This window comes from Rhamphochromis sp. 'chilingali' (genome assembly GCF_963969265.1).
Source record: "Rhamphochromis sp. 'chilingali' genome assembly, chromosome: 22".
Classification (NCBI taxonomy): Eukaryota; Metazoa; Chordata; class Actinopteri; order Cichliformes; family Cichlidae; genus Rhamphochromis; species Rhamphochromis sp. 'chilingali'.
In genome coordinates, this window is record NC_137950.1 from 1007640 (window position 1) to 1033990 (window position 26351).

Consider the following 26351-nt stretch of genomic DNA (forward strand, 5'->3'; position numbering starts at 1 on the left):
AGCTAAGTGAAAGCTGCAACCCATTCCTTATTATTGCCGTTGTAAATAGACGGGTATTTATAAGGTCTAGCATTTTTCTTTGAGTACTTTAATCAGCACACACATGCAGTGCTTCAGTCTATGACTGTCGTGCACGCCGTTCTATACTGAGGCTTGTGTCTTTGAGCTCAGATACTTTTCCTGTCACATTTTAACAAACCAAGTGCATCAGAGCAACACTTTGACAGATGAGGGAGAATAACAAGCAAACAAAGCACGTCCCAGGTGGTGGCGGGCATGAGAGATAGGATAGAGTCCCAGCTAATACTGTTAATATCAAACTTTCATTTTTCACCTTCCATCTTTCAAATATGTTTATAGTCTTTGTTTTGCAGCAGTTGCTTAAGCAACTGTACATTTATACTGCATTTTAATAAAAGCTGATTCTTCCTACTTCCTTTTATGTAGTTACGGCAGAGTCTATGCAACCGCAGACCCCTATCACCACACCATTGGTCCTGCAGCCACATACAGTGTGGGCACTATGGTAAGTCTGCTCCCTGTTTCCTCACTGCTGATTACTGCACCATACTAGAATATTACAGTAGACTGATACAACATTCACACACTGTCTTTGAAATACACTGTATGACACCATACATATTATTGGAGATCGTTAAAAATGTGAATATTTATATGAACAAATAAACCAGTACATCAATAGCTCACATGAAGGTTTAAGAGTTTCAGAAGCTCTCCAACAAAAGCTTTTGTTTGTACTGAGTTCTGATTCTCTTGGAGGCTCACATTTCAGAAAACCAGAACCAGCTTTGTTTGTTTTGGAGAAATCAGTTGTTTTATTTGAACGCCACTTTCTTAGGTGAGAAAGTCTCTTTGTCTTTAGTCAGCTTCTCTCAAACTTCAAAGAGGCGGAGAAAACCGGACTTTCTTTGTTTTGTGTCAGTCAGTATGAACTACGCAGCACAGGCTTCAACAAGAGAGGGAAAAGGAGGAGAACACGAAGCTGAATGTGAGCTTCTGTTAGCTGCAGGTGTTTCTGCTGCTGCTCATAGATCAGACACTGAGTGCAGACAAAATCTAATACAGCAAACAAGATAATATATCTAACATAGGAAATATTATATTCTAATGAATCCACTCATTATGTGGTGGTTTCCACATAAAGAGGATCATATTAAACAATGAGATCATTTTGACGAGCAAGTTTTTTTCTATTCTTTTAGAAAATTTTAATTTTTGTGGGCAGGACTGGATTAGTACCTCTGTGTGTGGTTTACCAGAGTCATGACATTTCATTCAAATCCAGCAAATGTTCAATTTAAATAACAGACATGGCACAAGCAGTGAACTGGAAATGTCAGCAGGTCTTTTAGTTAGCTAGACAAATCAAGTGTTTTACCTTTCTTTATTTACCATACTAATAATAATAATAATAATAACGTATGTGTCACAGATTTTATATGTCAGTCTGAAACTGGTGAAGGAGCGAGGATACTCTCTCTCCTCAGATGAAACTGTGTGAAGTCTGACAAACAAGCTCCATCTAGAATAACACAGATCTCAAATACTGTCAGAAAAATAGAAACATGAGCTTCATCTGTGTTTCTGCTTCATCAGCTAAAGCCGAGTTTATCAATGCTGTCATGCAGTAAGCTGTTGTAACCATACTGCTTTCTATCCACAAATATAGAATAAAATGATCTCTTGGACAAATCATGGGTACACCACAGTGACAGCATTGAGATTTGTAGCATTGGCCGACATCAGGTTCAGTTTTCTTTAGTCTTTATTCAGCTTTCTGCAGGTGACTGACCTCCAGCTTGTTAATGATGGTGTGAATCTCTTCATGACATGAATTCTTCACGTTGATATGTTTCTGCTCTTTTTCAAACTTTTGACTGTTTATTTGGGTTGTTTTTGTTTGTTTGTTTGTTTGTTTAACTGCATTGTAAGCACATCACATCGATCTTAATGAATGAAAAAACTCACAGATGTGATGAAAGTGGTTTTGAGCAGCATCACCTGTCAGGTTGTTACCGTTTTGTATCTAACACTGAAGACGAGCCTCTGTGTTTGTTTGTTTGTTTGTTTGTTTGTTTGTTTGTTTGTTTGTTTGTTTGTTTGTTTGTTTGTTTGTTTGTCTACTAGTTGGATGATGTTTTATAAATGGTTGTGAGCACTCTGTGTTTGTTGGTGCTGGTGCATTTCATGTTTGCCTTCATTAGTCATTAACTATAAATATTCTTCAGTGCTCATCTTTTTGAAGGCTACTCTGCACTGCAGAAGGACGATGCTTCTTTGTGACGTTTGTGTCCTGCATCAGCATATTTTAAACCTCTGATTAGGCCAACAGTAGATTTAAACTGATAAGATGGTCAAAAAAAGCAGCTAAATACATTTTTATACAAATGAGCTTTTGATAAATTTTTTCACTGTTTTATATTATTTTATGTGTGTTGGTATTTCTGGTTTTATTGTGAGGCACTTTGTGATTTTTATCTGTGAAATGTGCTATATAAATAAATGTTCCTTACTTACTCAAAAAGTAACATTGGAATCAATATTTTACAGTAAGGTAACATCAGTTTTGATTTATACATTGTTTCCTAACTCTATAAGACAAATTATGACAAATAATCCAAATAAATGTGTCAAATTTATTAAAAAATAGAAACAAGTGGGTCAAAGATCAACTGGGAAAGTGCTAATGAGGGCACATTTATGACCCATTCACAATATTTGACAGCTGTGTCCTTGCTGTTAAATTACAATAAAATTATAAATGAGTTTAAAGAAATAAATCTCTCACACTGAGCTCCCCCTCTGTGGCGTTATTTTTGTGCCACTATTCTGAGCGCACGTAAAAAAAAAAATTGCAGGTGCAAGTGTTGCATTTTGAGGAGAAATTTATTTTGAGTAAAGAAAAGCTCAATTTGAATGAACAAAATTCATTGCTACATGCAAGAAATGTATTTCCGTCTTTGCTATTATCCACACACACACAAAAAAATCTGATTGGCTGTTTTGGTCTCCAATCAGCTCGAAATGACGAAATGCAATATCGCAGAATGCATTTCGTCCAAAACTCAAACGAGGCAGTGGCGGAGTAACACAGAGTGGCAGAGTTTGAAATATTACTCTTTCTGGGGATATTTGAAGTTGACACAGAAACATTCTCGCATGAAAATATCTTAAAAGTTTATTTTGTGACACAGACAGAGTAATATTTCAAACTCCGCCCCTCTGTGTATATAACGGTGTAGAGAAAGAGTTGAGCGCGCACGGGCAGAAATGTTGAGAGCGCGAGCAACACACTGCGAGCGAGCGCAAATGCAAAAACTGAGCGAGAGGGGCTGCTGTTGTGTGTGTGTGTGTGTGTGTGTGTGTGTGTGTGTGTGTGTGTGTGTGTGTGTGTGTGTGTGTGTGTGTGTGTGTGTGTGTGTGTGTGTGGATAATAGCAAACACTGAAATACAGTTTTTGCACGCAGCAATGAATTTTTTTCACTCAAATTCAGCTTTTCTTCACTCAAAATAAATTTCTCCTCAAAATGCAACACTTGCATATGCAAATGTTTTTACGTGCGCTCAGAATAGTGGCACAAAAATAACGCCATACCCCTCTAACTAAATCTACAGTGTTGTCAGTTTGAATGAATAGATCTGATCCAAACTATTGGAGGCTACTGAACAAATGTCCTGCAGTAATAGTTTTTTGTGATATCATAGTTCAGTATTTTTGACATATACGCTGTAAGTACTTTTTCCACAGGAATCCAGGGCCCATTACACAAACCTCAGAGCCTACGACAAATGTTTACAGTTTTTCTCAGTCGCTTTGGTGCTGTTCTCACATCACTATTAACATTTGTACAGCAGTTAGTGTATTTCTCAAAACAATTGGTGCAAACTGCAAAACCTAGTGGATAACCTGCAAAAGCAGGTCACTTGCTCAAAATCGATAATCCATTCCTGAAAAGCAAGTATTCATGTCAATGAAGCTGCCAGTGTCACCAAAATGTGAAGTCGTGACACCATCTTGATGAACAACATGACAAATAGCTTTGTCATGTTGTCATTATGAGTGTTCAGTATTCTCTCAGTGTTTTCCAAGAAAAGGTCAGAACTCGGTGACACTACCTGAAAATGCTCAAGACAGCACTATATACTTTTTGTACTGACATCCCTGTAGTTAGGGAAGTAAGTGAGTACAAGACACTGAATACGCGTGTTTCACATTTTTATTGTGCCAAAGAAAACTCTACAGTCACTTATTTAGAATAAACATGAGAAACATCGTTTTGGTCGAGCTGTGCACAAATGTGAACAATACAACGGTGCACATTGTAACTGAACACACATGAATCACTCTGGCACATCCAGATGTTCCTGTCTGTCTGGCCACATATTTTCATCTACATCACAACAGATATAATTCCTTGCAATGCAGCGAGGAAAGTATCTCCTGGAGTGGCGACTCCACCCTCTGCATGACTCTGCTGTGATGTCGTCACATGCATCCATGGCTGCTAGCAGGGCCATTTGCACATGTGAATGCTGGTCATAAACCTCCCACCTCCAGGCACAGAAAAACTTCTCTATCTGATTAAGGAGTGGGGAGTAGGGAGGCAGATATTCAACCAGCGTTCTGTCATCTCAAACCACTGTGTGACCATGTGTGAGTGTTGAAAAGTGACATTATTCCAAACAACAACATACTTGTTGAGTTGGCCTCCACCCCACTCATTCTCAGGGACTATGTCCCAGTGAAGAGTGTCTAAAAGAGTCAGGAGATGTTGTGTATTGTATGGAGGGGAATATGGGTGAGGATGCCATTGTCTGAGATGGCTGCACACATTGTAACATTCACTCCGTGGGACATCAGTGGTTGCTCTCTGTCCAGTGTGATTTCTTCCACGCCATCTGCCTTTGGCCAGACTGAACCCGCCTCATCAACGTACGAATGTGTGCAGTGGTTCTCTGGCTTCCAGCTCCACGCTTTAGAGAGAGAAATGTAACAACATTTCCTGTGTAACATAATGCATTTTGTATGTTCTGTGAGTATATACACAGAATTGCTTTTCTACTGCATGAAACTACACAGAGTAAAACAGTTTACAGTGCTGAACATTAGAGTATACATACAAGACGTGTTTTACCCGTACATCTCCTTCAGTCTTTCACTGTTGGGTTCAAATGCACTTTGTACAATTGTTTCGTGCACATTTCTTTTCTCTTGAGCACTCTGTGAATTGTTGTAATTGACACAGATCCAATATTGCCAAACACATCGTTATCCTCTATGACAGCGCTTTGAATTTCTTTCAACTGTCTTGCATTGTTTGCAGTCATCGTTACACAAATGGCTTCCTCTTGCTGCAGGGTAAAAAGGGCCCCTCTTCCACCTCTGCGAGGTTGTCTTTCAGTCCTTCGTGGTGCAGATTACAGCAAAATTACAGTAATATACACTAAACATGAGATATTATGTCCAGTACTATACATACCTGTTCTCCCTACGAAATGTTTGAATGATTGAGTTCACAGTGGTTCTTCCAACATTTGGTCGCACCCTCCGACCAGCCTCATCCATTGTGAGGCCGTGATTGACAACATGGACAACAAGTGTTGCCCTACTTTCATTAGGGATCTGCGTATGTGTTTGGCGTCTTCTCCCTCTTCCCCGGGTCAGCATCGTGGAAGAGGGGTGAGGATGCAGGGGGGACAAACTCCCTGCATCCTCACCCCTCTTCCACGATGCTGACCTTCCATTTCTGTGTCACAGAATTGTAGAAATGGTACACACTATGTCCTGCTCGGTTCATATATGCTTGCCAATTGAGGGTTCATGGGATTGATCCATGAGTAACTGTGAACAAGTGGCCTGTCATTGGTTACAACTAATACTTCCCACATCCCCTCGTCAGTGAAAGCTGAAGTTCACCTGAGAGAAATTGGTGAATTTCAGGGACTTTCCAGGAGAAAATAATAACAAAAGGTATCAAATTTGAAAATTAATTCAACAATTTTGTAAGTAAGAGACTCAAGCAATGAAATGAAGACTATTAGTTTTATTGGGAACGACTATTCAGCATCCAAGAGTAGAGTTCATTTGTTGTCGACAGCAGAGAACTGTATGAAAGCAACTGATACATGTCCAAGAGCATTTGCAGTTTGTTCAGAGGAAGGAGACACTATGATGTGCACAAATGACTAAATGTTGTGGAGGTTGCACTAAAGGTTTTGAGAATTTTCATTCTGAGCTGAGAAAAGCACCAAAGCGACTGAGAAAACCTGTAATGTTTCATGGACTGTCTCAGCGTTTGCTTGGCACTTTGATATTTTTGAGTTTACACAGCAAATCATGTTACAAACAGCAATAAATATATGAAGTATGACCATACAGTAATCATGCCGTAACCCCAGCCGGTCACAGCAGAACAGGAAGAAATCTCTGACCCCTCTAAACCTGCTTCCTGTTACAGTTTTTCTCAGTCGCTTTGGTGCGTTTCTCAGATCAGAATTGAAATTCTCATAACTATTAGTTCAACCTCCACAACACTCAGTCATTTGTGCACATCATAGTAGCAATTTCTCCTCTCTCTGAACAAACTGCAAATGATTTTGGACATGAATCAGTTGCTTCCATACATTTCCCTGCTGCTTTCTGACATTTCCATTTGCTTATGTCATGTCAGTCAAAAGTAATCATACCTATGGATGCTGAATAGTCGTTCCCAATAAAACTAATAGTCATACATCCATTGCTTGAGTCATCACACACAAAATTGTTGAACTAGTTATCACATGCCAAATATTGGCCATCTGTCAAGCAAATCCTATACCTTTCTGTATCATTGTTCCTGGAAATGTCTCCGAAATTGAACAATTGATCTCGGGTGAATTACAGCTGTCACTCATGAGGAGGCGTGTGAAAGTTTAGTTGTAACCAATGACAAACAACTTGTTCACTGTCAATTATGGATGAATCCTGTGAATCCCCAATTGGCAAGCATATATAAACTGCGCAGGGGCTAGTGTGTACCATTTCTACACTTCTGTGACACAAAATGGAAGGTCAGCACCGTGGAAGAGGGGTGAGGATGCGGGGAGGAAGGGGAAGAGGGAGAAGAGGCAGATATAGGCGGATTCCCAATGAAATAAGGGCTACAATTGTGGACCATGTTGTCAATCACGGCCTCACCATGGAGGAGGCTGGTCGAAGGGTGCAACCCAATATTGGAAGAACTACTGTCAGTTCAATCATTCAAACATTCCGTAGGAAAAACAGGTATGCAAACAGTAATACACTGTACTGTACTGTGCCATCTCAGACACATCACATGTTACTGTACTGTATTTGCAATTTCACAAAAAGTTCACTCTGCACCACATAGGATTGTAAGACAACCTCGCGGAGGCGGAAGAGGGCCCCTTTTTACCCCACAGCAAGAAGAAGCCATTTGTGCACTGGTCATTGCAAACAATGCAATAAAGCTGAGAGACATACAAAGCGCTGTCATAGAGAATTACACGGTATTTGGCAATATTGAATCTGTTCCAATTTCAACAATTGACAGAGTACTCAAGAAAAATGAAATCCACATGAGCAAATGGCCCTGCTAGCAGCCATGGATGCAGCATGTGACGACATCACAGCAGGGTCCTGCAGAGGATGGATTCGCCACTCCAGAAGATACTTTCCTCGCTGCATTGCGAGGGATAACATCTGTTGTGATGTAGATGAAAATATGTGGCCAGACAGACAGGAACGTCTGGATGTGCCAGAATGATTTACTGTACTGTTACATGTGCTGTTTATTGTTCACATTAGTGCACAGCTCTACCAAATGGGTGATTTTATGTTTACATGTATTCTACAGTGCACAAGTGACTGTAGCATATTTTTCTTTTGCACAATTCTGTAGGATTACAAACACTTCTACACAATGGAAATGTGAAACGTACGTATTCAGTGTCTCAGTTACTCCCAAGACTCCCATAACATCTACAGTGACTTTACTGCACATTTCAGATGGCTGTACAGGTAGGCCATAGTGCTGTCGTCAGCATTTTCAGGTGTCACCAATTGTTTTTGCAATGGGAAACACTGAAATTATAAACTGTCATAGTGGAAACATGACAATGCCATTTGACTATCTTGTTCATAAAGATGGTGTCAAGACTTTTCATTTTGATGGCACTGACAGTTTCATTGACATGGATACTTGCTTTTGAGGTGTGGATAATCAATTCTGTGCATGTGACGTGCTTTTGCAGGCTATCCACTAGGTTTTGCAGTTTGCACTAATTGTTTTGGGAAATGCACTAACTGCTGTGCAAATGTTAATGGTGTTCTGAGAAACGCAACAAAGCGACTGAGAAAAACTGTAAAGTTTTTTCTTCCCACTGTTGCCAAAGCGGTTGCTCATAGAGGATTGTTGGAGTTTTCTCTGTTTTCTTTGTATTATTGTAGGGTTTTTACCTTACATTATACCATAACTTTAGGAAACTGCTGTTGTGATTCAGAGCTATGAAAATAAAATTGAATCGAATGTGTAATCTGTGTATCTGTCAGCTTAATGCAGAAAATTATCAATTATCACAATCCAAACAATAAATATAATTTTTCACATAATATACCTTTTAAAGTTACAGTGTATATAAATGTTTTTCACAAATTTACTATGGACAAAACAGGGAAACAAGACAAATGGACAGACAGATGATAGATAGATAGATAGATAGATAGACAGACAGACAGACAGACAGACAGACAGACAGACAGACAGACAGACAGATAGATAGATAGATAGATAGATAGATAGATAGATAGATAGATAGATAGATAGATAGATAGATAGATAGATAGATAGATAGATAGATAGATAGATAGATAGATAGATAGATAGATAGATAATGATTCTTTACTGAATACTGATTGGAGCTTTTCATCTTTGATGTTGCAGGCTAGCCTTTACAGAGGAGGGTGCAGTCGCTTCACTCCCTACTAGAAAAGAGGGAGACAGGCCCCCCTTTCCTTTGCCGCAGACATAAAAAGCAAAAACTCAAATCAGCTAAAAACAGCTTTCACCCCCTTCGTGAAAAACTCACAGCAAGATGCTTCCAGGTGGCAGATGTAACTCTGACATGCAAGAATTCTCTTAAAACTGCTTCCCTGTTTACGGACTGTAAACATTTACTGATGTCATTTATTGATGTACTGTACTTATTGTTGTAAATAACAATGTGTTGATTTGAATGTTTGGATTGAAAAAGTTGAACAAAGACAGTTTTAGCCGATGTGGACCAAGCCGACCAAAAACTAGACTTTAATGAAATTCAAAGAAACTTTTGTTTTGCCCTGTGACTCGGCTCCTTTGAAGTGGCCTTTGGTGCCAGTTTAAATCTGTTTACCTAGACTCCTATATACTCCTATATCCATATGTTCATTGCTGTGCAAAAGTCTTGAGCCATCCCTCTTTTCTTTCTGTTGTGCTTCCAAGGAGCCAGCCTTTTTTTTTTTTTGGTTTTTAAAGTGGTCCTGAGCTAATTCTCCAGGCGTTCTCAAGACCTTTCAAAGTTTTTCTTTGAGCTGCTTTTTCACATATTTTCAGTCCAGTTCTTGTACCTTGACCATTTTCAGAGAAATTGTTTGTTTAAAGTCTCAGTACTCAGGGTTAGGGTTAGGCTGCTGAGTGATTGTGTGTTTTTGCTGTCAGTGACTGATTGTAAACAGAAGTTGAGCCTGCAGACTCCACCTGTAGGTAACCACTGTTGGACATGAGGCACGTATAAAGGTTACTGGATGGGAAGCGTCTTGTCTCACTGCAGCTCAGACTGACTGTAATCTTTCTCAAACAGACTGGCAAAGATAAATTCAGAGGAAAACTCTTGTAAATTCAGACAGATGCACATGTTGTAACTAGCCTCAGCCAGTCTGCTTTAGTGGGCTCAAATACTGAAACAAGCAACGTTTTTTGGCAAACAGTTTACTGTAAATTGCATTAAATGTAACCCAGGAAAGCTTGTCTCCTTTTGCACCCGCTGTGTGTGTGTGTGATAATATTTATGTATTTAGAGTGAGGGGGGTGGCTTCGGGTGGGTGGCTGAAGGCTGTGACCACAGTGCCCAAACTTTGGCTCTGTCTATTTATTTAGAGCATTTAGTGCCAAGCCTGACTTATACTGCATACTCAGTGCAGAGCTGAACTGGACTAAACAGAGGATCTTAATAGAAAGGTGTAAGATTAAATGTAATATTTAATGTCTAAATGTATAATATGTTAGGATTAGTTAAATTAATATGTGCAGTATTCACAGTCTCGTGCTTTTATCTTCAGACACTCTCAGTCAAATACAAAGATACAAACAGTTTAATATGCCAGAATTAAATTTCCCATCCATTTAGCACTATGTGACCAGCTGGGCCACTTAACTTTAATATTTACTGTGAAAAATGCTGACAGTTTCAAGAAAGACAGAAAAAATATGACACTACAGTAGATTCCTAAGGAACAGCAGCACAACGATGCAAGTGGCAACAGATTTTCAATGTATTACAGTAAATTGCTGCAGTATCACAATGTTTGCTTGAACCAGTTCAACTGAAAACTGATAGCAAACTGATATCATCTTATTGTCACTGCTTTCCTGTTTATGGCCATCTCGATGCACTCAGACCTGGTCCCTGCCATTAAACCAACCATGTCAAAGGTTGGGATTTTGTTAGTTGATTACTCACTTTTACAATAATTTTGGTCACACAGCAGTCTCCAACCACCGTTCATTTAAGTCACTCAAACATAACACAGTTTGACAGGCGCAAAACTGTATTTTTGTGCCAACCAGGTGATTTCCAAGAGCTATTAGCTGAAATCTTAGCATATGTTGACATGGTGTGTCGAAATATTTGAGGAAACTGGACAAATAGAGGACAAAAAAAGACATGGCAGACCTAAAAAAAATGTTATAATAGATGAACAGTGTCATGTCCTTCAGAAATAGCAACGCAAAAGCAAAGGCTTGACACAGGACCTGAGAAATGATCAGCTGATCCATGTACTATTCTCTGAAGGCTCGTCAGAATTAGGGTGGGTGCTTTTCAGTGGCAGCCATTTTTAAGAAAGGAACCAGCAAGAAAAGGCTGAGATATACCAAATTATACAGGAACTAGACTGAAAATCAGCAGCAGCAGGAATGATTAACCCAGACAACCTCAACAATGTTTCAGCAGTCTGGGACAATCTTGACAGAGAATGGAACAAAAGGCAGCAAACACCTACTGAAGAGCTTTGAATGTCCTGTAAGAGGCCTGGAGAACTTAAAGAAGTTACAATGTTACTGTGTGTATGTTGAATGTAACAACAACATTTTCCCAGGACTCCTGTGAAAAACCAAATACACCCCATGATTCAACAGCCTGTAGAATCTCCTTTAGCAGCAAGAGCTGGTTATTTTGTTTCCGTATGTCTTTACAAGTAAATCACTTTGTTGTGGAGGAATTTTGACCCACTGTTCTTCATGATGTTGCTTCAGTTCATTGAGGTTTGTGGGCATTCATTAACGGACAGCTCTCTTAAAGTCCAGCAATAGTATTTTAAGTTCTGTCGAGGTCTGGGGATTGCAACAGTTTTTTTTTTCATTTCATTAACTCTTTGCAACTGTTGCACAACCCACTTTAAGTATTAGCTGTTGCAGAGATGCCTTAGCTTTGACCCTAGAATGCTGATACACTTCATCACTTTGTTTCAGAAGTCTTGTAGTTTGTTCAGATGAAACTCTGCACACCCAAACCACACTGTTGTTTTTAGAGAGAAGAGACTTTCTTCTGCTAACTAGGACAAACAACCAATACAGGGAGTGCAGAATTATTAGGCAAATGAGTATTTTGTCCACATCATCCTCTTCATGCATGTTGTCTTACTCCAAGCTGTATAGGCTCGAAAGCCTACTACCAATTAAGCATATTAGGTGATGTGCATCTCTGTAATGAGAAGGGGTGTGGTCTAATGACATCAACACCCTATATCAGGTGTGCATAATTATTAGGCAACATCCTTTCCTTTGGCAAAATGGGTCAAAAGAAGGACTTGACAGGCTCAGAAAAGTCAAAAATAGTGAGATATCTTGCAGAGGGATGCAGCAGTCTCAAAATTGCAAAGCTTCTGAAGCGTGATCATCGAACAATCAAGCGTTTCATTCAAAATAGTCAACAGGGTCGCAAGAAGCGTGTGGAAAAACCAAGGCGCAAAATAACTGCCCATGAACTGAGAAAAGTCAAGCGTGCAGCTGCCAAGATGCCACTTGCCACCAGTTTGGCCATATTTCAGAGCTGCAACATCACTGGAGTGCCCAAAAGCACAAGGTGTGCAATACTCAGAGACATGGCCAAGGTAAGAAAGGCTGAAAGACGACCACCACTGAACAAGACACACAAGCTGAAACGTCAAGACTGGGCCAAGAAATATCTCAAGACTGGTTTTTCTAAGGTTTTATGGACTGATGAAATGAGAGTGAGTCTTGATGGGCCAGATGGATGGGCCCGTGGCTGGATTGGTAAAGGGCAGAGAGCTCCAGTCCCACTCAGACGCCAGCAAGGTGGAGGTGGAGTACTGGTTTGGGCTGGTATCATCAAAGATGAGCTTGTGGGGCCTTTTCGGGTTGAGGATGGAGTCAAGCTCAACTCCCAGTCCTACTGCCAGTTTCTGGAAGACACCTTCTTCAAGCAGTGGTACAGGAAGAAGTCTGCATCCTTCAAGAAAAACATGATTTTCATGCAGGACAATGCTCCATATCACGCGTCCAAGTACTCCACAGCGTGGCTGCAAGAAAGGGTATAAAAGAAGAAAAACTAATGACATGGCCTCCTTGTTCACCTGATCTGAACCCCATTGAGAACCTGTGGTCCATCATCAAATGTGAGATTTACAAGGAGGGAAAACAGTACACCTCTCTGAACAGTGTCTGGGAGGCTGTGGTTGCTGCTGCACGCAATGTTGATGGTGAACAGATCAAAACACTGACAGAATCCATGGATGGCAGGCTTTTGAGTGTCCTTGCAAAGAAAGGTGGCTATATTGGTCGCTGATTTGTTTTTGTTTTGTTTTTGAATGTCAGAAATGTATATTTGTGAATGTGGAGATGTTATATTGGTGTCACTGGTAAAAATAAATAATTGAAATGGGTATATATTTGTTTTTTGTTAAGTTGCCTAATAATTATGCACAGTAATAGTCACCTGCACACACAGATATCCCCCTAAAATAGCTCAAACTAAAAACAAACTAAAAACTACTTCCAAAAACATTCAGCTTTGATATTAATGAGTTTTTTGGGTTCATTGAGAACATGGTTGTTGTTCAATAATAACATTATTCCTCAAAAATACAACTTGCCTAATAATTCTGCACTCCCTGTACTTGGTCTTTTTCTAATCTTGAACTTTACAGGCCTCAGTTACCACGTTACATGTTAGAGTCTGAGAAGTGGGTTTTATGCAGTTTCTCTCAGCACTCTGAACTTGGGGTGAATTTGCTGGGACACCCACTGCCTGAAAGACTGTGGCATTACGTTAACACACCTGAAAGCTCCAAACCAGCAAACTGCTAAAACTTTTATATATGTTCACATTTGCTGAGGTCTTGTCCAGTTCCCGTCCATGAACAGGAGTTTAGTTTCATATTGACTTAGATGGACTCAAACCTGACCCTCGCTTGTCCCTGCCCCTCAAGGAGCTGAAACTGCATCAGAAATGCTAAAAGAAAGTGTTGCATTATGAAACCTGAAAGGTGAGTGGAAGAGTGGGATATTTTTTTATCTAAACTCAGCATGAATTGATTTTCTAACACAGTATGGAGGAAGAGCTGTGTCAACCATTGCAAAATGAGAACCGTTCAGTCTACTGATCATTGCCACGGTGCCCAGGAGGTCGGAGGTATCCCATTGCTGCTGAATGTCTCTAATAGACAAGTGTATAACAAAAAGCTTATATACCAATACTTCATGTTTCATGACTCCTCGTGTTCTGTGGAGGCAATAATTACACGTATGCACATGTAGGAACAACAGAGGATGTTTCTCACAATGGTGTTATGAAACTGTGGTTTTCTTTCTGCCCCCTGCTTTAATATGTATATGGTCATGATTTATGATGTTCACCATAATGATGATAAACGAATACATCAATATTACTACTAATGACAATAAACAAACAATTAAATAATAATAAAACATTTAAAAGTGCAGCTGATCATGGCACAGTCTAGTCTTCGTATCTTGTTGCTTCTCACTCTTAAAGGACACATTTTAGTTACCTGATATTTCAGTACTCTCAGTCAAATAACAAAAAGATAGTTCCATCCACACGGTTTGGTCAAACTATTTAACACCTGCACGAATATCTGTTGAATAATAATGCTGAGAGATTGCTACAGAGATGGATGTGTGATGGCTTTAGAAACATCTTTGAGAGCTGAATAAGCACCGAGCTTTTCACCACCACCAACAGTACTGTAAGTCTCACGACCCCTAAGACACACTGAGAGAGGACGGGAACTGAATATATCTGCTCAAGTAGTTTAATAATCGCTAATGTAAATTTGTACTTTGTTTAGGTTTTCCATTTTTGCTGCTTTCTGCTTCTACTCTGCAATATTTCAGATGCAGTTATTGTACTTACTTTAGTTACTTAACTTTTAAGCTACTTATTAATAGTATAATAATGTTTTTGATGTTTGAGTTAAGAAGTCTAAATACATTTTCCCTAAATCCAAAACAATAGGCAGCTCCTTTATGCCACAACGTGAGCAAACGTGCAAACTCTTCTGATAACACAGGGATGTTACTGTGGCTTATAAATCATCTGCTCATTTTTATTTGTTCTCTAAATCCTGTCACACATGTTGCTAATGTAGTCTAGCTCACTAGATCATTAGCTCATTGTAACCTTCTGAGACATTAGCCCTGTGGCATGTGTGTTAGTGCCAGCCAAGGCGCTGACGTGCTTTTTTATTTTAGCTAAAAATCTCTGTTCGTATTCGGGTCAAACCAGCACAGCTCCAGATCCAAGTGACAGCAGGTCAGACATGCGTTACCTATCAATGGCCAGCAGCAGGCTTTGTGCACTTTGAATATGACTATAAACTGATATGGATCCGTTTATTGTGGGTTCTGTTATCGACATCATTTATTCTCCAGTCTTGGACCTGAGGTGATGCTCACAGTAAAGGCTTGTATGAGTTCACTGTATGAACTTTAATGTAAAGTAACTCTCGTAGCAGTTTGTATAGAGTGATTTTATAGAGTTTTAGTTGATGCAATTTTATTTGCTTGATTGATTTGGTGGACTGTGACTGAAACAAGGCAGTGCGTGTTTCTGCTGTTTATCTGCTTTACTACAAATTGTTCTTAACATACTTTAGACAGTTGTGGCCCAGATGTTTGAGCCTCTGCCCAAGAATCGATAAATAAAGCGTCCACCATATCCCACCTATAGGTCATGCTAAATTTAAATTCTTTAATTCTGTTTTAGAAATTTAAGCAAACAATGATTAACAACATAAATAATAAACGAATAAAATGCTATTATTTAAATTATAATAAGTCCATTCCATGAGCAGTCTGTGTGTGTAAGATGTTGGAAGCTCAGTTATTTAATTCCTGGCTCGGTCCATGTCGACGTGTCACTGGGCATGACTCCCTCCACTGTGTCCACTTAGCATGTATTGGATCAAAAGCATATAAATTATTTCAGTAATGGTTAAAAAACATAGGTGCTAGCACCTTTAATGTAAAGCATTATTTAGAGGCCCTGTGCTATAACATCAGCACTGTAATAAATACAGTGCTGAATTATGTTCATACTGTTTTTCACTACAGTCTTTTCGAGTCTCACTGATATATTTTTATATCCAAACGTCCCCATTTTAACATGTTCCTGGTAGGAGAGGTATGATGCTTTTTTTCTTCCTCATTTTAGTCAATGCCTGTCTTCTTTTCACTGGGTTTTTAAACCATTTACATTTAAAGGCACTATTCTCAAGCTGCACTGCAACTCCATCACCATCTCCTCTGTACAATCTCTGAGGCATTGTTATGGTCAAAGAGCACAGTCTTCTCTCTGTAGTATATTCCACAGTGGCCTTGGTGGTGCCCCATTTGTAGGTTTCCGGGTTAGCGACTTTGCGTCCTTTGTATTTGAAGGTCAAAGTCACCTGGCCTGCTGAGTTCAGATCCAAATTGGTCTTGTACGAACTTTAGAGTTGAGTCGCCTTCCTTCCCCTCTGGCAAAGATGCAGAGATTATTTCTTCTTGACTCCAAATAATTAACCTTTCTGTAAGCTCTATTGACATTGGAGTTAATGAGAGCAGTTTGCCTCTATTGCCCAGTTTTCAAGCTTCTCCAGCCACACCTCCACTTCACTTATCGTCCCACTGTACAGCTGCTGTTTGGCAGAAAGTCTGGCAAACTTCTGGTTAATTTCTTGTTTAAAATCATCCAGGTTTTTCTTTACATCACTTCTCAGACTCTTCAAATGAGCAGAGAGCTGCTTTGTTCTTAATTTTCAACTCTCCTGTCTCTTGGTTAATGTTTGTTAGGCCAACGTGCCTCTCATTTTAATTCACCTCATATATATGTAGTGCTAAATCACAGATGCCTCATGGTGCTTTATATTGTAAGGTAAGGTAAAGATTTGAATGACACGGTTAGCACCCAGTTAGCTCCTAGCATTTCTCGACAGCTCTGCCTCTTTTTCGACTGCCCGGGACATTTAAAAAATGGATTCATTCTGTTCTCCCCAACAGAGAGCGTCCCCCGATTGAACAACAGCGAAAATAAGAAGAATGGCGCCGAATTACAGAGTTAATAATACAGACTTAGTAATATGTCACGTAAAGATTCATCAGCCAGATGAAGTGTTTACTGACAACTGACAGCGGACATCATCATCATTATTCCAACAATCCTCTCCGCACGGACGAGCATAAACACACTCGACTATCAATAAATCAAATTTAACACATACACACACGATTTGTAATGACAATACTTCAGTTTACAATAGGGTTCATTCGCTCGGTCAGCAGGAGGCAGTATCCTCGTACACTGGGGAGTAAACTGCCATTAAATGAAACAGAAGAAGAAGAAAACATTGCACATGCACGGTACGGATCGGGGAGTCCTGATCTGTAACTATCTTTTTTTTTGTGTGTGTGTGTACATTATATTAAAATGTAAGAGATGCTTATTATTGTTAACATCTTAACAGATACTCTGACTCGTAACTATCATCAAATGCTTCGATTGGAAGTAGTGGCCTTTCACACATGTGTGGTACTGATCAGGTTTCCGGTACAGATCGGGTAGTGACAGTGAGAAAGGTGTCTGAAGAAGAAACACCCAGTGCATCATGGGAATCCCCCGGTAGCCTACACCTATTGCAGCATAACTAATGGAGGATTCAGGGTCCCCTGGTCCAGCCCTAACTATATGCTTTAGCAAAAAGGAAAGTTTGAAGCCTAATCTTAAAGTAGAGATAGTGTCTATTTTTAAATACTCCAGGAACCAAGTCCTCAAGTGAGGTGATCTTGTTTGTACTGTTCCTTAGCCACCATCATCTTCTCTTTTGTGGTCCACCCAAGTGTTTTCTAAATTTACCCTGCAGCGTGTATTTATCATGATCAGCTTTCACTGTTCTGGCTTAAGGTATGCAAGTTTTGAGGTACTTGTACGCTTGGCTGTCAGAAGCTCTTAAACCCAGCAGCTTATCTACCCGTGATGCACACCTAAAAACAACAAAAGTTGTCCAAAGTTTTGTATAGCCAAAAGAATTTAATCACATAAAATAATTAAACCAATTTGTCAGATTATTTAGAAATTGCTTTCTAAATGATCACATTTCACTGAAAAACTTGCCTGTATAACAGAAAGTAGTAGAGATCTGCAGAAATATCTCTACTACTCCACGTATAAAAATGTGCTTTCAGTGGTGATGGGACATCTCCTTCTTATAACCACCATGTAAATAATAAATAATACAACACATGTGTTTAACTATCTGTGCTCTTCCAGTCACACACACGAATGTTTGCTTTGATCGTCGAAAGAAATGTAGAAAGAAATGTAACAGAGTATTATTACCAACTCTGTGTGTGTGTGTGTTCCTCTTCAGGAATCCAAAAGAGGCTGGAAATGATTAGGAGTGATGTGTGTTTTAAACCTGTGACATCAGTCCTCTTCACAGCTGTTCGGTGTCCTGTTTACAGATGCCCAACGCTTAAGCCAGGAATTTTAAAAAAGCAAAAGATTTATTTACAAATTAATATTGACTGTAAAGAAAATCATCATCATCATCATTGTGCATTTCATCATTTGAATTTGGTGACAGAGGCGGACAGTTTGCTTTGTTATTGTGTTCAAATGTATCTGTGATCATCGTATCAAAGCAGATCTAATGACTTTTGAAAATATAACAAAAGATCAAATAAATCCAGCGGTTTCCTTTTTCATATTGCTGCTTTTCTTAGTGTTAAAACTTTACAGAAATGAACTCAATGTGTTTCTATGTGTATGTGCTGTGCTTGGTTAAACTGCAGCATGTTTGAATGGACTTCTGCCCACAGTGCAAAGACTTAGTGGAGTTAGTCTAAGTCGTCCTTTGGCTCTGTGTTTTCACCCTACAACAGCCTGGAGATTTATCCGGGCTCCAGCCCGTCTCTGGATGGATGGATTGATGCATTTCACGAATTCTTTTTTTATTATGATGTTCGGGAAGATTTAATAGGGTCATAAAAGTCACAAAGCAAACACAAAACTTTGTGAAGACACATGACTTAACGTTATGTTGACATCTGTTGTCTTGACAATTTGACTAAACTTACATGGACTCAAGTTATTGACACGTTTTGATTTATTTTTGTTACCCATTCAGTCAGTTCACACTTCAGCTGACACATTTACAACACATGTACAACACATATCTCTCTACAACACAAACACCGGAGGCTGTGACTGTGGCAGCAACACAACACATTTAAAGGCCTCGTTTGTTTGGATAAAGCCAGATGATGTTTATGTCACTTTGTCAGGTTTTAAATTGTGCTGATCTTGTGTTGTAATGTCACAAGTTATTGTCAGTAGATTTTCAGACATAAATGTTTTGGTAGTTGAAATGTGTGTCAGCGTTTGTTTGTTTGTTTGTTTGTTTGTTTGTTTGTTTGTTTGTTTGTTTGTTTGTTTGTTTGTTTGTTCTGTATGATGTATTCTTGGTCTGCTGTGGTTTATTCTAAACTTTTATATTTGATTGCCTTTTTCCCTCATAAGATATTTTTGTGATACATACAAGCAGTAATCAATAAACATCCCCCTGAAATTACAGAGGTTCTGTTAACATCACAACATATTCCAGTAAAACTCAAATCACTATTTCTTCCAAGCTTAAAGGTTTCATTTTACTCCTAAATGAAATATTACAACATAAGGTTCATTTTATTTAAATATTATTTATATTCTGTCATTTATGTTCATTGTGACCAGTCAAAAGCTTCAAGTGTTACAGATGAACACAAACAAAACAGAAAACTAGATTCTGTGATCTGTTCCAACCAAATAAAATAAATATTTACAAACAGTGAAATCTCCAGAGAATATACTGAATCATTTCTTTTGTATGAAACAGAAACCTTCTGTATATATCCTCAGTACAAATTTCAAAGACCAAAACAAGACTGACGCTCCAAGGCAATCAATCATTATCTTTACAAAGTGCTCTCCTGTTTCAGGGAGAGATCGTAACACGAGTCTTTAATCAGACATTTCCGACTGTGCATACTTTGTCTTTACGACAAACTAGGCTGTCGCATTTGTGGCATCACTCTGTCTCAGAGACAGTGTCTGACATTTTGCAGCAAATCACAAGAACAGTCGCCTCAAGGTGCTTTAGAGAGAAAACCACCAAATTAAATGGCATAAAGAACACAAAAGTATGAATCCATCCTGCCTTTAGTCAGTGGTTCCAGCAGGTGGTAGCGTTTAATGATGTGGAGAATATTCTAAGCTAGCCAAGAACGCAGAGTGATGAGGAAGTGCTGACCCAGCACCGTGATAACCTGAGCTGCTGCTGAACAGCAGTCAGGCTGCAGCTTCCACTTCTACCTGTTCATGTTGCTACAGTAGAATCACCGTGACAACCATTATGAAGTCTCTTTGTGCTGGTTTTCATCTTTGCTTTGTGCTCATACACGCTCATAGAAAGATCACGTGTGAGGTCATCAGGATGGATTGTGTTGGTGTGTGTGACTGTAGCCTTCAGGTTTATATTGTTCAGTGGTAACTATGTGACAGTGTTCAGATCATCTTACAGAGTAACTGGAATTATGGCACGACGGGACCACAGAGACATCTTTATTTTTACATTGGTCACACCACCACAGCAACCCTGTCAACCCTGCTTCCCCGTGATTTAACCCCGCGGGCGTGATCTGCAGATGCCGCGCAGGTGCAGCCACACGGCACCACAGACCACGCCCCACCACACATCCCCATCGCCCGACTGAGGTCGGGGAGCCATCCGGCCGAACCTACTCCCCCCCCGGCCTCCAACCTGATGACAGGGCAGTGTCTCTTGCGTAGGCCGCCCAAGTCTCCAGCGGTGATGGCAACGCTGGTCCGGAGGCCGGGCACGCCCGGTACCTGGCAAACCGGCACGACCGTGTAGGCACAGCCGTGAGCACTCGTCTGCCGCCTCCGGCTGCTGAAGTGCCTCACTCGGCTCCTCCACCACCGTCGTGACACCCCTGTAGGGGTGGCGCCCAGGCCCAGAGCAGCGCCGCCAGATGCCCAATCCTTTTCAGGTGGCGCTCGGTCTGGTCCCTCAGCTCTTCCTGCTGGCGACGCACCTCCGCCACCTGCTCCCACTGGATAGCCGCCGTGTCAGCCATGATCTGGGACAGCTCCTCCCTTCTCTGGCTCTGTTGTGGGCCCGTCGTGCCGCATCCTAGGGTTCGGCACCAGTGTGGTGGAATTATGGCACGACGGGACCACAGATCCGTGTTTTGAGACATCTTTATTTTTACACTGGTCACACCACCACAACAACCCTGCTTCCCCGTGATTTAACACCGCGGGCGTGATCTGCAGACGCCGTGCAGGTGCGTCCGCACGGCACCGCCTACCACGCTCCACCACAGTAACATGAAAGTAACGAATGTCTTTATCCTGGGGAATTACTTTTAAGACAAGTGTTCTGTGTAATATGTGCATTCACTTTTTTAACATCACCAATCACAACAAAGCGGGGAACACCTCCAACATGCACGAATGTTCGATCACACTGCATGTAGTTAATGTGCATGGATGTAATGTCTTTGATATGCTGCTGAGAGGTGATGGTGACCCTCAAACTGGAGCCAATGGGAATTGATAAGTGATATTGATAATGAATAATCACTAAACTCTTATCAGTTCCCATCCGTGTTCATTGTTGCTCTGCTTCTCTAAAAGGAGCTGCAGCCTGCAGAATTCCTTGGACCCTTCTTTCCAACACAACCTCGTGTCATGTTCAGTAACGCTGTCATTCAAGTTCTTCTTAACATTTTCTGTTTTCATTTATCTCACTAACACTGATAACTTTGTGAACCCTGGACAACCTCTGCAACTTTCTCCTGGAAAGCCAGGACACTGTGTAAAAACATGGTGAATATAAGAAATAACCACGTTCTTAGTAAGCTGTGGACTTACCAACTGTTCTAAGGAACAGCCAGTAACATTACTCTACACTTCATTACAGTAAAGCAGCTTCAGGTGACAGTTATAAATCACAGAGAATAATTTAATTCTCAACAAAAAGCACAAAATAAAAAACATGAGCCGTACAAAAGCTGTTAGTGACTGTTGAAAGTTCAAATATTAGGTTGAACTGCTGCTGCTGTTGTAACTGTGCTTTTATAAGCTTGCAGGAAAGAAATCCTCCAGCATATTTTCTTCTCAGTGGCTGGATACTACAGTAGATTATGCTCATGATGCGTACAGTAGAGTGTAAAAGCCAGTGAAGATGTGCAGCTTATTTACACTGACTTGCTTATTTTCTGTGCTCTTGCCCTCTTCTTTTAGTAAATAAACGAAACAGTGAGTACAGATGGACACCTGCTAAAAAAAAAAGAGAGAAGATCACCGTGGACACAGAAGGACACTAACAGAGATCAACTAAAAGAAAAAAATGGCCTTCTGTCAAGAATTAAGGGGATGGACAAAGGGCCTGCTTTGTAAGGCCGGACCTGGACCGCTGAGTCTGTAGCCTGGGAGCAGAGAGGAGCCGACCAGCTCCAACTCCTGAAAAACAAGCCTTGCTGAGTGTTAGAGACCAAATAGGAAGGTCACGATAAAACATTTTTATTTTTGTAAACTTTTTTAAGTTTATGGTTTCAGAAAAGATCAAACATCACTCTGTGTATATACATATTATATACCATATGTGTGTATTATATAAGTATGTTTAAAAAAAGAAACTGTGTGCAGTTCAAAGAGGAGATGAGGAGACGCCAGCTCCCTGTGACTTTTGAAGGTCAGCCACCATGCCCCACATGCCTTCTGCTGGGTGTGTGTGTGTGTTAAGGTGTGTGGGGCAACTGGTCCAGCAGGCCTGTCACTACATAATGAGATTACAGCTTTTTGAGCCTGTCTTCCACTAATAACGTCTGTATCGGTCAGAAAATCTGCCTTTTAAATCCAAAAATACACACAGATAAGAAAAAGGGTTAGGGTTTCCTCTACAAGCTCGACTCAAGTTCCAGCGAGGTGGGACATTAATGACAGGCTGCCTGATGTCACCACAGTCTGGTGGTTTTACTGTGCCGTGGAGTAAAAACTGCTCTTGTGCATTGTGTTGGCACAGGCAGGGTAGGGCTGGGAACAGAGAGTGGGTAAAAAATGAAAAGTGGAAATGATGATGTGCTTCAACACAGCCTTCAGCTTCCACCACTCAAAAGGACTAAGAGAGGGGTTAAAGTGAAAAGTCACACAGTGACAGCAAGTCTGTGTAAACTCTTCTGTTTCTATGGATTCCTGCTGACATCCTTCTGTATTTACGCATTGTACTAAAAACACAGCCATGGTGCAGAGTCAGCTGTTGTCATCTACTATTGTTGTAGTCATTGTACTGGCAGTAAGAAGACAGTATTTATATATAAATATAGTCATTTGTGATCTCCACCTCCTGGACATACGTTTGATTTTTCAGCTTTGACGCAGGACGTGGTGTAAGTGTGATGATGTGTCGTTCTTTCATGTTTCTCTTTTGTTCAGCTACTGAATGTAACTTAAACTTTTTAGGCAGATGGTGTTTTTTATGTGCTTCAAAAGAACAAACAGTATTCTGTATATTTATTACACGTGTAAATGATATAGTAACATGTTTCTGATAATATGCTGGACCTCCTCCTCACGATCACGTCATGTCCCAAAGGTGAACAGACATGTCCTGCTGAAGCGTGAAGTACTACAGAGAGTTTTAGTTGTTTGGTTTGTCTTTGTGTAGCTGAGTCGTAGTGTCATCGTGGTGCTGAGGGTAATGCTGTGGTGAGGAACAGGACAACAAAGAAACACGAGACCAGTCTGAGGTGGGGAAACTTTTAGCAGTGCGTCCTGTTGGAAATGGAGACGCTCTGCTGCAGGACGCTCACATGCACTTGTTTGATTTGTGGGTCGTAGCATGTTTTACCACATTTATGGATATGACGACACTGAAACCTTTACATCTTTATTTTAATTCAGAGGAGGATTTGAGTCTCACTGCACTCTTACTTTAATGCATAGCACTTGGTAATGTAGGTAACATGGTCTATAAGACTAAGTGATCCCATGGACAGTACTCATTTACATCAGTTAATAAAGTGATGGAGGTGGAAACAACTGAAAGGCCACAGTAATCTAACTCGGTGTGACAGAACGAAGGCAACCCAAGCTCATGCTGAGTGTGAACGATTGGCTCTTTGTCTTTTGTCCTTTTTGGACCAATTCTGTCTTTTTAAGCTGATCACTCGCTGGCCTTGGAGTGCCTTTAGTGCTGTGACTCCGTTCTTATGACCGTGGTGATATCATGTCTCCATCATGTTGATGACTGTCCCGGAGACCCAGATTTTACTTCCTCTCCTGTTTTTCTGGTGTTTCAGTGAGGCAGATGTTTGTGTGACAGGATGCACTGTTACACTGTTAGTGCTGCATTTCTTTCTCCTTCACGCAGTGAAAGACTGGTTGTCCGTACTGTTCTCTACATGAATGTCTAAAAACTCTTTCAAAGACTAAATGAGCATCTGTGAATGTGTCTACAGACAGATTTTTTAACGATGCCTCTACCACACCCTCAGCGTGCCACTGCTGAGTTGTTCATCTGGGAAAAAGCTTCTGCAGTGGGATCAGGCAGCTGGACATGAACTGGGACTTAACAAAAAATATTCTAACGATGTCAATCTTAGCAGAGATCAGGTTTCCTCCGATCGCTGCTGTGTTATTCTAATTGTAATTTATTTTTGTTCTTTTTTTCCTTGTTGTTCTTTCTCTTGGCTTGTTTACATGTACTGTATATGATGTTCATCTGTTGCTGGTTGGAGAGATTATCTAAAGGTCTGAAGTAGCTTTTAACTCTAGCTGTGGTATTCCCCTGTGGCATGGCCTTTTACCCTGGTCCTTCCCTTCCCCAATCAGAAAATGTGATGTTTGCATTAAGTACACGTACTCAGCAACGAGATATAAAAATCCTCGGGCTTCCTACCAAAACTACTCCCATTTGTTTCTATTGTGTATACCTCAGATACGAGCCCTAAAGCAGCTATTACTCTTAAAGCTCCTGGCAACCAGACCTCATTTACCTCCTCTCCCCCTCTTCCACACTTGAGCCCAACATCCACCCATAAGCCAAAACCACACCTACCTCCCCCGTTAACCCACTGACCTCCACCCTAAAGTCACAGAATACTTGCTGCAAAGACACGTTCTGACAGGTTTAAACTGAAGGACACTACATAAGTCCCGATCCTGCATACAGTTGGTCTGTGGGTGTTTCACCAGTACTGGGATTTGACAACATTTTATTTAAATATCTCATTTTTATCTCCCTACAAGGAGTTATCAAATCTTATAGACAGATAGAACTTTATCAATCCCCCGGGTAGGTTCCTCCGGGAAATTCAGTCATCATCATTATTATTATTATGAATATTATTATTGAGAGTTGTCTTTTAAATACCTCAGTGAGGTTAAGTTATATTGTGATTCATCTCTGTCCTTAATTACTTTAACGCCCACATTATCCAAATAATAATAAAAGATGTCTCTTATTTGTTTCACACAACATCAGGCTCAGTGAGCACAAATCCAAGAACTATGCACAAAACAAAAGCTGGAAGATATTTTAGAGTACGTACATGTATATAACTTAACCCATGCAAGTGAAAACGTGAAGTCCTTACTGGAGTCCTTTGAGCAGCCCACTAACTTAGCCTGGAGTGTTGTTGTAAATGTATAGAAATTATACTGTGATCTGCAATATTTACTCTTTACATAACCTTTACAGTATTTCCAACAAGTGTTCTTTCTTGAGTAGGCTACCAAACTGTTTCCAATTCAGAAAACACATGAACAACAATTTAAAGTTGTCATTAGCAGCAGAACCAACTGTTAATTGGAATAACAATGTTATTGCTATAGAAGATCGATATTATTGGCATTTAGATTTGTTACCCATATGCCTCACTTTAACTATGCACTTCTTTCTAAATCTGTTTATGAAATAATTTGGGACAATGGAAGCCAGATCTAGGGCACCTGCTAAAATGGCACAGGAGATAACAGTAGATTCTCAGCCTCGAGTCTCTGCTGTCACTGTCTTCTCTACACCATTTCTTCCATTTTATAAAAAAAACAACATCAAATAAAACATAATAAAGAATTTCTAACTGCTCTCGAGTGGATAAGCTCGTGATTTTTCCCCAGTGTTCTCCTCTGCTCCGCCAAACACACAAACCCCTCATAATTGTTACATGTGTGCATGAAACAATACTCAAACTAATCATTTCAAAAATGTTGCTGATTTCACCTGTCAGTAAAAAAAGGGGTGTTTTACAGTACGGCAGAAAACTGAAAACGATTTGGCCTTGACGGTTGGTTTTCAGTCAGGATAAATGCAGACGCTAGTTCATTTCTAGTATGTCTGAAGTTTTATTCAAAATAATATAAATTTCAAACGTATGCACACACGTCAGAAATGCAAACAAAAGACTGTCCTGAATGAATTTGTATCCGGTGATATGATCTGTTTCTCTTCAGCAGTTTTGACTTAAATGATCTGGTTGCCTTTGAACGTT

At 40.2% G+C, this 26351-nt stretch overlaps 1 protein-coding gene across 1 annotated transcript in view; it reads left to right on the forward strand.

Moving 5' to 3' along the window:
- The window catches only part of rbfox3a (RNA binding fox-1 homolog 3a), a 154462-nt gene extending 145380 nt beyond the window's left edge, over positions 1 to 9082 (forward strand). The window contains exons 11-12 of the mRNA XM_080872791.1: positions 448 to 526; positions 8964 to 9082. Coding sequence (XP_080728917.1) covers positions 448 to 526; positions 8964 to 9008 — 124 coding nt within the window. The 3' untranslated portion in view covers positions 9009 to 9082. The remainder of the gene's footprint in view (positions 1 to 447; positions 527 to 8963) is intronic.
- The last annotated feature ends 17269 nt before the right edge of the window (positions 9083 to 26351 follow it).